At 40.2% G+C, this 12,684-nt stretch overlaps 1 protein-coding gene across 2 annotated transcripts in view; it reads right to left on the reverse strand.

The window, feature by feature from the left end:
* The window catches only part of DECR1 (2,4-dienoyl-CoA reductase 1), a 40,754-nt gene that overhangs the window by 8,001 nt on the left and 20,069 nt on the right, over window positions 1–12,684 (reverse strand). For both annotated transcript variants that reach the window (XM_024127065.3, XM_024127066.3), the window contains exons 6-7: window positions 6,648–6,747; window positions 2,299–2,371 (exon numbers count right to left, since the gene is read on the reverse strand). In XM_024127065.3, the coding sequence (XP_023982833.1) occupies window positions 2,299–2,371; window positions 6,648–6,747 (173 nt within the window). The remainder of the gene's footprint in view (window positions 1–2,298; window positions 2,372–6,647; window positions 6,748–12,684) is intronic.

Raw genomic sequence — 12,684 nt, forward strand, 5'->3', positions numbered from 1 at the left:
CTACCAAACATAAAATAGATAGCTAGTGGGAAGCAGCCGCATAGCACAGGGAGATCAACTCGGTGCTTTGTGTCCACCTAGAGGGGTGGGATAGGGAGGGTGGGAGGGAGGGAGTTGCAAGAGAGAAGAGATATGGGAACATATGTATAACTGATTCACTTTGTTATAAAGCAGAAACTGACACACCATTGTAAAGCAATTATACTGTAATAATGATGTTTAAAAAAAAACACTAGAAAATATAACCTTTTTACCTTAGTTTCTTCATATGTAAAATGAGGATGCCTGTCTTAGCTATCTCACAAAATTGTTGTCTGAGAAATGAGAAAATGTATGTGAAAGTACTCTGAAATATGTACAAATTTAGTGTGGTGGAGACAGTGCTGCTACTGTCATTTGATTTAGTAAACACAGGAAAATGATTCAAGTAGGAAATATTTAAGAGGAAATTCCTTTTCTTCTCAAAATAATAGAAAAGGAAGAAAACAAGTATGTAGGAATATTAAATTCAGGTAGATTCCAGAGAGAGAAAAACCATAACGAAATTTGCCAAACAATTTCTGCCTTCTGTTAATGATAAAAAGGAGCAGACCAAGATAAAGTATGCATGTGCGTTGATTATTAAAAATAATTGGCTTTTTCTCTACCAGTGCCTGGAAGTCTAGGTGACAACTCTCTTCAATAACACAGATATGAGACATAACAAGCACACACAGGCTCCTTGTGAGCACTTCAGCTCTCCCTAGGCAAGTATAAAGCATCAAAGACAAAGGGTAGACAAAGGTCCCAATCCTGGTTCTATCAGCGCTTGCTAGAGAGTTTCTATACTTCAATTTTCTTTTAATCTCTTTAAAACTATATGCATGTTATTTGCATAAAACTTACACCTATATTGCTAGACTAAAAGTCCCTTGACGGCAAGCATCTGTCACAAATGTTTTTGTATCTTTCTTAGCACCTTTGCATACAGAAGGCACTCAGTAAATACATGTTAAATAAATAATAAAATGCAGATGATCTTTCCTAGATACTGAGGTCCTAGAAAGACGTTTCTGTGACTATATATAAGATAGTGCTCAGCACAGTGCTATTCTGAATCATGTTTTTTTTTTTTTTTTTTTTTGTGGTTATGCGGGCCTCTCACTGTTGTGGCCTCTCCCGTTGCGGAGCACAGGCTCCAGACGTGCAGGCTCAGCGGCCATGGCTCAGGGGCCCAGCCGCTCCGTGGCATGTGGGATCTTCCCAGACCGGGGCACGAACCCGCGTCCCCTGCATCGGCAGGCGGACTCTCAACCACTGCGCCACCAGGGAAGCCCCTGAATCATGTGTTTTAATATGTGCCTTTGAATTATTTTTCCATTAATTTTATTATTTTTTATTATAGACGTGCCAAACAAATAAGATATTCAGTCAAGTTTCACTCACTCAGGTAGTTTTTCTTTCCATTTTCCACCCTTCAAACTGCTAAATAAATTAATACAATGATCTCCATGTTAATATTTAATACCCCAGAACCATCTACAAGCCAAATACTCCTTTGCATTATTTTCAGTTTATACAACAGAATCAACTTAGCAAATTTCACCTGGGCCTTCAAAGAAACATCTCAGTTTGGATTATAAATTCTTGCTTCACACGGAAACAAAAAGAAGTATGAGAGTGAAGTAATTTGGGGTAATGTGAGAGAACAGAGAACCTGTGAACCTTTTAAGCAACATCTGTAACAGCATTAGTGATAATTATGAGTTGCAATATTTGATTTCATGTGAAATGCATGCCATCAGAAGGATTTTTAATCAGAGAGACATGGGAATTAGATGATGTGCATAACAGTGTTTGAAAGTAAAAAGGCACAGACATGTGCCAAAGAAAATGTTGCCTATAACAAGACAAAGCTTATATGATAAATTTCTAAAGCATCTCTTAAATTTAAAATATAGTTACATTTCCATGATTTTAAAAAAGGATGTCAAAGTAAGGACTTTTAAAATATAGTAAAAATTAAGAAATATAACACAATAACAGATCATTAAAGCAAATCAGACAAAATGCCAAAATTGATGGCATAAAAGATCCCAGAAAGATTATGACACTGAAATAGACCTTATCAAGGAGTTGTATAGCTGCTGTATTCTTGCCCACCTCCTTATTTCTTATGTTGGATAATGGCAAAACCCTCTTCCCTTCCACCAGGGCTCCAAACTAAGGTATTGCTGTAAAATCCTGCACACATCAGAATCTATCTATCTTTCACTCCTTAATCACTCAAAATGTGATCATAAGCAAACCAAAACTTACTTTGGTTTTTATAGGCCCCGGTTGAATCACGTTGAATCTCATTCCATATTTACCCCATTCAGCTGCAAGAGACCTAAAAATTAAAATAAACAACACAGATTCTAAAATATTATATTATATATTAAAAATACTAATAACAAAGACTGCATGCTTATTAAATGCCAGAGACTACAACTCCAATAGGTAGGTACTATTATTATTTCCCCTGTTACAGACAAGGAAACTGAGGCACAGAGAAGTTAAATCATTTGCTCTGGGTCATATGGCTAGTAAGTCAACCTGTAGCAGTCTAGCTCTAGAGTTTGTGCCCTTAATCACACTCTGCTGTACTATCTACCATTTACATTTTAGTGTCCTTAAGCACTATGCTAGATGACTTACCATTCACATTTTGAACGAAGTCCAATATCAATACACATTTTTAAAAAGGGTATCATTATTTAGCTTAAAGAAGGAAGAGATTCGCGTCTCTTCCCCACATTTTCTGGAGTTCGGTCCTGCACTTATAAAGTTCAATGTAACTTTACTCATAATACATTAGATTACAATGTTTGCAACATTACAAGTGCCTTAATTGAGAAGAGATGGATTACATAGATTTAAAATATTAACCATATCATGTCTAACTAGGCTTTAATACAATTGTTGAACTGAGCTAAAAAGGAAATAAGAATCTAAAAGAATCTTGCTAAATGCCCTGAAGCAAAATAGAACACTAATAGCAACATGAAACCTTGAAGAAGCAATCTGTTTTAAAAGCCTACTTGGGACTTCCCTGGTGGTGCAGTGGTTAAGAATCTGCCTGCCAATGCAAGGGACACGGGTTTGACCTCTGCTCCGGGAAGATCCCATATGCCGCGGAGCAACTAAGCCCATGTGCCACAACTACTGAGCCTGAGCTCTAGACCCCGAGAGCCACAACTACTGAGCCTGAGTGCCACAACTACTGAAGCCCGTGTGCCTAGAGCCCGTGCTCCGCAACAAGAGAAGCCACTGCAATGAGAAGCTCGTACACCAAAACAAAGAGTAGCCCCCACTCCCTGCAACAAGAGAAAGCCCATGCACAGCAATGAAGACCCAATGCAGCCAAAAATAAATTTAAAAAAAAAGCTTACTTGATAGATATGTCTAACTTTTATTACCTAAACTTATTTTAGAAATTTATATTCATATGTATATTTGTGTGCATATATACTTAATCTACTTTCAAAAAATGATTTAACGTAACTTAAGGAATACATATAATGCAAATGAGGAGGATAAAATTACTTGAAAAGAAAGAAAACAAACAAAACAAGGATAAGGAAATATAAAGAAGTCAAGAATGAAACTTATAACTAATGTATTGTGATATTCCATATAATTATAATAGGCAGGTCAAAAACTTGTATCTACTCCTTCCATGATGCTATGCAAAAGGTAAGCCTAATCAGTTACACAATTCACACTGCCCATAACGAAAAAAGCAAGCTAATCTCTCAGGAAAAACACAATTGTTTCCAACAAAAAAATTTAATAAAACATTTCTTCCAAGAAAACGTATAAAAGGAAAATTGTGTAGTATAGTAATGTCCTTAAGACACTGTATCCTTGCAATAGATACAAAGGGATAAGTTTTGTGTAATTATAAGATATCCATTAACATAAGCTCTATGTAATTATAAGATAGCCACTAAGATAAGCATTAACATTAACAATGCTTTATAAAGCATTGTGCTCCAAGTACAGTCTGTTAATCTGATTAATCCACTGGTGCATTTTAGAGAAATGGGCTGCATCTCTTTCAGGCAAATCATACATAAAAATTGCTTTTCTGAGTGATACCTTTGACAAAGTCCAAGACCATACCTACCCTGGGTATGTACTTGTAGTGCACCTACTAGATTGCTAGGGAAGTAGTAGCTGTGTGTCTTAACAGAATTACTGAGCTGAGCAGAGTTTACAGCATTCTGTGAAAAACTGGGCAAGCTATTAAGGAAACTGGCTTAAGAGGAAAAGCCATGCTATCTCTATTCATAGGTGCAACAGATAAATTTGTTCTAGTGCTAGCTCTTTTAACCTAGTTTATATTCTCAAGATCTATTGTAACATGAGGTATCCACCTCACTGGCTCACTCTGCATGTTAAGATGCTAAGTACAATATACTCAATAATGTTAACCATTATTGTTTTTCAATCAACAGGTGTTTATTGTGAGCTTACTATATGCCAATACCCTCAAATAAAGAAAGGCAGCCCTGCTTTCAGGAGATAGTCCCTCTCTCAAGAGAGGTCACTTTAGTTGTATAATGAACTAGATACTACTATCCTGGAAACTGTGTAATACGTGCCAAGCCTACTTAAAGGAAGAAGTACCTATGCCTTCCTGAAGTACATGGAAGGCTTCCCTCAGGAGGTGATAATTGAGCTGACACTTGAAGAAGGATTAGGAGTTTTTTGTGGGAGTAAGGGGGAAAGAAGAGAATGGGAGATATTAGAAGCTGGGTGGAGAAAAGAAGACAGCCCAGGCATATGGGCCAGTGTGAGTAAAGGACAAAGGCATAAACAACATGCAGTATTCAGGGACCTACAAGACCTTATCTGGTATGATTGTGTATTATAAAATATGAAAGAGGGCTGATGGGAACATGGGCTGGGGAGGAAGGTACACATTTATTGAGCATCTGCTATGTGCAATTCACTATGCAGTAATACCAAAAAAGCAGCACAGAATCATAGTCCTTAAAAGACATGAAATTGAAACCTCTAACAAGAGTCAAAGATCTTGACAAAACAAATATTGTACAAATGGTGCCAAAATAGTCAAGTTCAAATCCCTTATTTCCAATACATTTGACCTTAAAAAAGAACCCCAAAACGGTAATTATCTCTATTCAAACTAAATTGCTGAGTAAAGTATGACTTCTTTGTATCTCAAACAAATGTGTATTACTAGTTTAAATGTTAAAAACAACCTTGAGACTACTCGAAAAAGAGAACAATTATGTAGTTCTGCAAGCACTGAGCACGAACTATGTACCCGATCTTGTTGAGCAATGAGTACACAAAGATGAATAAGATATGCTTTCTTCTCTCACAGAACACACATTCTATTGGGGAAGTCATATAGTTTTAATGATATGTTAAAAATAGTCTACAATGCCCTTCTCTGTGCCCCTTCATTTTAGAATCTACAACACTGGTTGGCATTTATTAATGTGTTAGTCTTCTCACTAGATTGGAATAAACAAAGTTTTAAGGGTGCAAAGAGTAGAGAATGGTTAATTCTCTTCTAGAGAAATGAAAGAACATATCCCAGAGGAGGTGATACAAGCACCCTGAAGGGAGGCAAAATATCACAGCAAATTCCAACAACAGCATAACCCAGGAATAGAGATATGAAAATGATGGTGTGTTTAAGAAAATATAGAGCAAAGGAATGATGGTAATTAAAAGCACAGGAATAATGGTAAAAGAATGCAAGTTCAGGTGAGAATGAGGACTGTTCTATTTCCATCACTATCATATTCCTGTATCCCATGTACACAAAAGATACACAATAAATATTTATCAAATAAGTCAATGAATCAAGAAAGGCCAGGGACAAGTCTGTTTAGAATACCATATTGAGTTTTGGCTTTTATTCCAAAGAGTAGTAGAAAAATGATCTAAGGTTTTTAGCTAGGCATTATAATAAGCAGATATACATTTCTAGAAAGATGAGTCTTGTGGGAATGTGAATAAAAAATAAAGAGAAAAGAAACTGGTAGCAGAGAAACATATTATGGGGTTATTACAGTAAGCAAGACAAGCAATGATAAGACAAGGCCAATGGGGAACTGATTCAAAAAGCAATCATATGCTGCTGAGAAAAGGCCAAAAGAGCTGACAAGGGGTCACTGTCTATGTTAGTTCTATTAATCATGTATAGTATGTACAATAAAGGGATGAAGGTATGTTTAAGAGAGGTCAGAGGGGTCACTAGTAAAGATACATGGATACACTAGTCTGAGTTCCTATCAGCCTTTTTCTCATACTTTATAATACACAGTCATACTGGATAAGTAATTAAAATTAAATAAAATTTAGTTTCTTAGTCACAGTAGCCAGAATGCAAGGGTTCAACGGCCACATATAGCTATTGGATACTGCAGATTTATAGAACAGTTCGATCATTGCAGAAAATTCTACTGGACAGTGCTGCTGTAGACAAATAGGACATATTCATGAAATAGAATGTCTCCTGGTGAATCCAAATTAGTCTGTTTCATTTTTCTCCGGAAACAGACTAGAAAGCAGGAATTTAGTTACACAAGCTACCAAAGCACATTATTTATTTTCAGTGACAGGATTAACACAGTAGTACTCACTTGTTCATGGCCTCCACTCCTGCTTTGGCAGAAGCACTTGGTACTACAAAACCTGACCCAGTCTCAGCATAGATGGTTGTAATAGCAAGAAACGATGCTCCTGACATTTTAAAATGATACAGTAATTAACAATATAGCTAAATCAACTCACATCAGGAAAACATTATTTATAATAATGGGATCTAATTCAAGAGGGTATAACAAAAACTGAAGAATTTTTCAAAACTTCACTAAGCCTAAATTAATGAAAGAGTAATCTAATAAAATTGCTGCATCTTTGCTAGTAATCTTGCTACCATTCAGGATGGTCCAGTCTGTGCTTAATTAAAATTCTATACCAGGTGAGTCAATACCAAGGCTCAAATCTCAAAGGTATGGCCCTATTATACCCTGCATAATCAGCTGGACAGGATTTCCATTAACCCATTTATAAGAATAAATTGGAACCAAAACTAAATTAGCAGGGACTTCTGCCTCCAGCATCATGGATTTGTCCTCCTCCTGCAAACACAAAGAAACTGTATCAAATATATGATACCACTATTTTCAGATACTGTTTAGCAGGCAGGGAAAGATGGCAATTCCTGAGAGAAGAAAAACAAATGAAATGAGCCCTAAGATCAGATTTTGCCTTACATACTCTATATTATACTATATACATATGTCATATAGACTGTGGCATAAGTAGGAAAATAGCCAAATAAGGCATTATAACTGAGTTGAGGAGACAGATCAGATTTTAGAGAGACTAAGGAAGTTGCAATTAGTGAGGAGAGTTCCCCCAAAGAGAGAAGTATGTAAAGACAGAGCCCCATAAATCTGCATAGTGTATCCTTGAGTCTCTGGCCAAACACCAAGCTGTACATGTTTAGGGTAAGATTCCATAAGGCCAGGCAAAGAACAACTGCCTGGGAACCATAAGCTGAACAATTCCCAGAGTACACATAGGGCTGGGAGATAAGTGAGTCTGAGCAGCTTTGTTGAATATCCAGGGCTTTCAGTGGAAAGTTCAGAAGGGCTGTGCATTAATAGGAGGGTTAAATTAGCCCAAAAGTAAAGTCTACTCTAGACTCACCCAAATAAAGCTTAAAAATGAACACTGAACTGATCAACCTCGTCCACAAGTTTTTAATTCAAAGGGAAATTAAAATGCATACACATATGTGGACACCACACACACACACACACACACACACACACACACACAACAAAAACAACAACATAAAATTCACAGCATGCAAACAAAAATTACTACACATAAAAAGACACAGAAACAACCAGGAGAAAAATCAGATAATAGAAAGACTCTCAGAAATGACACAGAAGATAGAATCAGCAGATGAAGACCTTTCAAATGATATTGTACACTGGACAGCTACATGTAAAAGAGTAAGATTAGGGCTTCCCTGGTGGCGCAGTGGTTGAGAGCCCGCCTGCTGATGCAGGGGACACGGGTTCGTGCCCCGGTCCGGGAAGATCCCACATGCCGCGGAGCGGCTAGGCCCGTGAGCCATGGCCGCTGAGGCTGTGCGTCCGGAGACTGTGCTCCGCAAAGGGAGAGGCCACAGCAGTGAGAGGCCCGCGTACCGCAAAAAAAACAAAAAAAAGAAAAAAAAAAGTGTGGCTTCCCTGGTGGCGCAGTGGTTGCGAGTCCGCCTGCCGATGCAGGGGATACACGTTCGTGCCCCGGTCTGGGAGGATCCCACATGCCGCGGAGCAGCTGGGCCCGTGAGCCATGGCCACTGAGCCTGTGTGTCCGGAGCCTGTGCTCTGCAACAGGAGAGGCCACAACAGTGAGAGGCCTGCGCACCGCAAAAAAAAAAAAAAAAAAAAGAGTAAGACTAGAACATTTCCTCACACCATATACAAAAATAAATTCAAAATGAATGAAAGACCTCAAAAGACCTAAAACCATAAAATTCCTAGGAGAGAATATAGGCAGAACACACTTTGACATAAACCACAGCAATATTTTTTTGGATGTGTCTCCTAAGACAAAAGAATAAAAGCAAAAATTAACAAATGGGAACTAATTAAACTTAACAGCTTTCGTACAATGAAGAAATCCATGGATAAAATATAAAAACCTACTGAATGGGAGAAAATACTGGCAAATAAGATGGCCAATAAGGGGTTAATATCCAAAATATGTAAACAGCTCACACAACTCAATATCAAAAAAACAAACAGCCCAATTAAAAAATGGGCAAAGAGGACCAGACAGAAGATGGCAGAAAAGTAAGATGCAGAGATCACCTTCCTCCCCACAGATACATCAGAAATACATCTACACATGGAACTGCTCCTATAGAACACCCACTGAACGCTGGCAGAAGACCTCAGACCTTCCAAAAGGCAAGAAACACCCCACTTACCTGGGTAGGGCAAAAGAAAAAAGAATAAACAGAGACAAAAGAATAAGGACGGGACTTGCACCAGTGGGATGGAGCTGTGAAGGAGGAAAGGTTTCCACACACTAGAAGCCCCTTCACGGGCAGAGACTGAGGGTGGCAGAGGGGGAAGCCTCAGAGCCACGGAGGAGAGTGCAGTAACAGGGTGCGGAGGGCAAAGCTGAGAGATTCCCACATAGAGGACTGGTGCCGACCGGCACTCACCAGCCGGAGAGGCTTGTCTGCTCAGTCGCTGGGAAGGGCGGGGGCTGGGAGCTGAGGCTCGGGCTTCGGTCGGAAGGAAGCCGGAAGAGGACTGGGGTTGGCTGCGTGAACACAGCCTGAAGGGGTTAGTGCACCACGGATAGCCGGGAGGGAGTCCGGGAGAAGTCTGGAGCTGCTGAAGAGGCAAGAGACCTTTTCTTCGCTCTTTGCTTCCTGGGGCGCGAGGAGAGGGGATTAAGCACGCCGCTTAAAGGAGCTCCAGAGATGGGCGCAGAGCTGCCAAAGAGACAAGAGACTTTTTCTTGCCTCTTTGTTTCCTGGTGCAGGAGGAGAGGGGATTAAGCGCACCGCGTAAAGGAGCTCCAGAAACGGGCGCGGAGCTGCCGAAGAGACAGACTTTTTCTTGCCTCTTTGCTTCCTGGGGCGCAAGGAGAGGGGATTAAGGGCACCACATAAAGGAGCTCCAGAAACGGGCGCAAGCCGCGGCTGTCGGCGCGGACACCTGGGACGGGCCTGGGACGCTACGGCTGCTGCTGCCACCACCAAGAGGCCTGTAGGCGAGCAAAGGTCACTCTCCACACCTCCCCCCTCCCGGGAGCCTGTGCAGCCTGCCACTGCCGGGGTCCCGGGATCCAGGGAAAGCTTCCATGGGAGAACGCGCGGCGCGCCTCAGGCTGGTACAGCGTCACGCCGGCCTCTGCCACCGCAGGCTCGCCCCGCATCCGTACCCCTCCCTCCCCCCCGGCCTGAGCCAGAGCCCCCGAATCAGCTGCTCCTTTAACCCTGTCCTGGCTAAGCCAAGAGCAGACGCCCTCGGACGACCTACACGCAGAGGCGGGGCCAAGTCCAAAGCTGAACCCCAGAACCTGTGTGAACAAAGAGGAGAGGGGAAGGTCTCTCCCAGCAGCCTCAGAAGCAGCGGATTAAATCTCCACAATCAACCTGAAGTGCCCTGCATCTGTAGAATACCTGAACAGACAGTGAATCATCCCGAGTTGAAGAGGTGGACTTTGGAAGTAAGATATATTATTACTTTCCCCTTTTTCGCTTTTTGTGAGTGTGTATGTGTGTGCTGCTGTGTGAGATTTTGTCTGTATATCTTTGCTTTCACCATTTGTCCTAGGGATCTAACCGAACAGTTTTTGTTTTTGTTTTTTTTTCTTTTTAAAATTTTTCTTCTTAATATATTTTAATAATTTTATTTTATCCTTTCTTTCTTTCTTTCTTTTCTTTCTTCCTTACTTCCTGTCTTCCCTCCTTTCTTCCCTCCTTCCTCCCTTCCTTCCTCCCTCCCTTCCTTCTTTCCTTCCTTCCTTTCTTCCTCCCTTCCTTCCTTCCCACCTTTCTTTCTTTCCTTTCTATTTTTTCTCCTTTTATTCTGAGCAGTGTGGATTAAAGGCTCTTGGTGCTCCAGCCAGGCGTCAGGGCTGTGTCTCTGAGTTGGGAGAACCAACTTCAGGACACTGGTCCACAAGAGACCTCCAAGCTCCAGGTAATATGAAACAGTGAAAAACTCCCAGAAATCTCTATCTCAAGACCAAGACCCAGCTTCACTCAAAGAACAGCAAGCTACAGTGCTGGACAACCTAGGCCCAACAACTAGCAAGACAGGACTACAGCCCCATCCATTAGCAGAGAGGCTGCCTAAAATCAAAAGGCTACCAACACCCCAAAACACACCACCAGACGTGGACCTGCCCACCAGAAAGACAAGATCCAGCCTCATCCACCAGAACACAGGCACTACTCCCCTCCACCAGGAAGCCTACTCAACCCACTGAACCAACCTTAGCCACTGGGGACCAACACCAAAAACAACGGGATCTATGAACCTGCAGTCTGCAAAAAGGAGACCCCAAACACAGTAAGCAAAATGAAAAGACAGAAAAACACACAGCAGATGAAGGAGCAAGGTAAAAACACACCAGACCTAACAAATGAAGAGGAAATAGGCAGTCTACCTGAAAAAGAATTCAGAATAATGATAGTAAAGATGATCCAAAATCTTGGAAATAGAAGTAGACAAAATGCAAGAAACATTTAACAAGGACCTAGAAGAATTAAAGAGGAAGCAAGCAACGATGAACAACACAATAAATGAAATTAAAAATACTCTAGATGGGATCAATAGAAGAATAACTGAGGCAGAAGAACGGATAAGTGACCTGGAAGATAAAATAGTTGAAATAACTATTGCAGAGCAGAATAAAGAAAAAGAAAATGAAAAGAATAGAGGACCGTCTCAGAGACCTCTGGGACATTAAACGCACCAACATTCGAATTATAGGGGTCCCAGAAGAAGAAGAGAAAAAGAAAGGGACTGAGAAAATATTTGAAGAGATTATACTTGAAAACTTCCCAAATATGGGAAAGGAAATAGTTAATTAAGTCCAGGAAGCACAGAGAGTCTCATACAGGATAAACCCAAGGAGAAACACGCCAAGACACATAATAATCAAACTGTCAAAAATTAAATACAAAGAAAACATATTAAAAGCAGCAAGGGAAAAACAACAAATAACACACAAAGGAATCCCCATAAGGTTAACATCGGATCTTTCAGCAGAAACTCTCCAAGCCAGAAGGGAGTGGCAGGACATATTTAAAGTGATGAAGGAAAAAAACCTACAACCAAGATTACTCTACCCAGCAAGGATCTCATTCAGATTTGATGGAGAAATTAAAACCTTTACAGACAAGCAAAAGCTGAGAGAGTTCAGCACCACCAAACCAGCTTTACAACAAATGCTAAAGGAACTTCTCTAGGCAAGAAACACAAGAGAAGGAAAAGACCTACAAGAACAACCCGAAACAATTCAGTAAATGGTAATAGAACCATACATATCGATAATTACCTTAAATGTAAATGGATTAAATGCTCCCACCAAAAGACACAGACTGGCTGAATGGAAACAAAAACAAGACCCATATATATGCTGTCTACAAGAGACCCACTTCAGACCTAGGGACACATACAGACTGAAAGTGAGGGGATGGAAAAAGATATTCCATGCAAATGGAAATCAGAAGAAAGCTGGAGTAGCAATTCTCATATCAGACAAAATAGACTTTAAAGTAAAAACTATAACAAGAGACAAAGAAGGACACTATATAATGATCAAGGGATCGATCCATGAAGAAGATATAACAATTGTAAATATTTATGCACCCAACATAGGAGCACCTCAATACATAAGGCAAATACTAACAGCCATAAAAGGGGAAATCGACAGTAACACAATCATAGTAGGGGACTTTAACACCCCACTTTCACCAATGGACAGATCATCCAAAATGAAAATAAATAAGGAAACACAAGCTTTAAATGATACATTACACAAGATGGACTTAATTGATATTTATAGGACATTCCATCCAAAAACAACAGAATACACATTCTTCTCAAGTGCTCATGGAACACT

This window comes from Physeter macrocephalus, chromosome 15 (assembly GCF_002837175.3).
Source record: "Physeter macrocephalus isolate SW-GA chromosome 15, ASM283717v5, whole genome shotgun sequence".
Taxonomy (NCBI): domain Eukaryota; kingdom Metazoa; phylum Chordata; class Mammalia; order Artiodactyla; family Physeteridae; genus Physeter; species Physeter macrocephalus.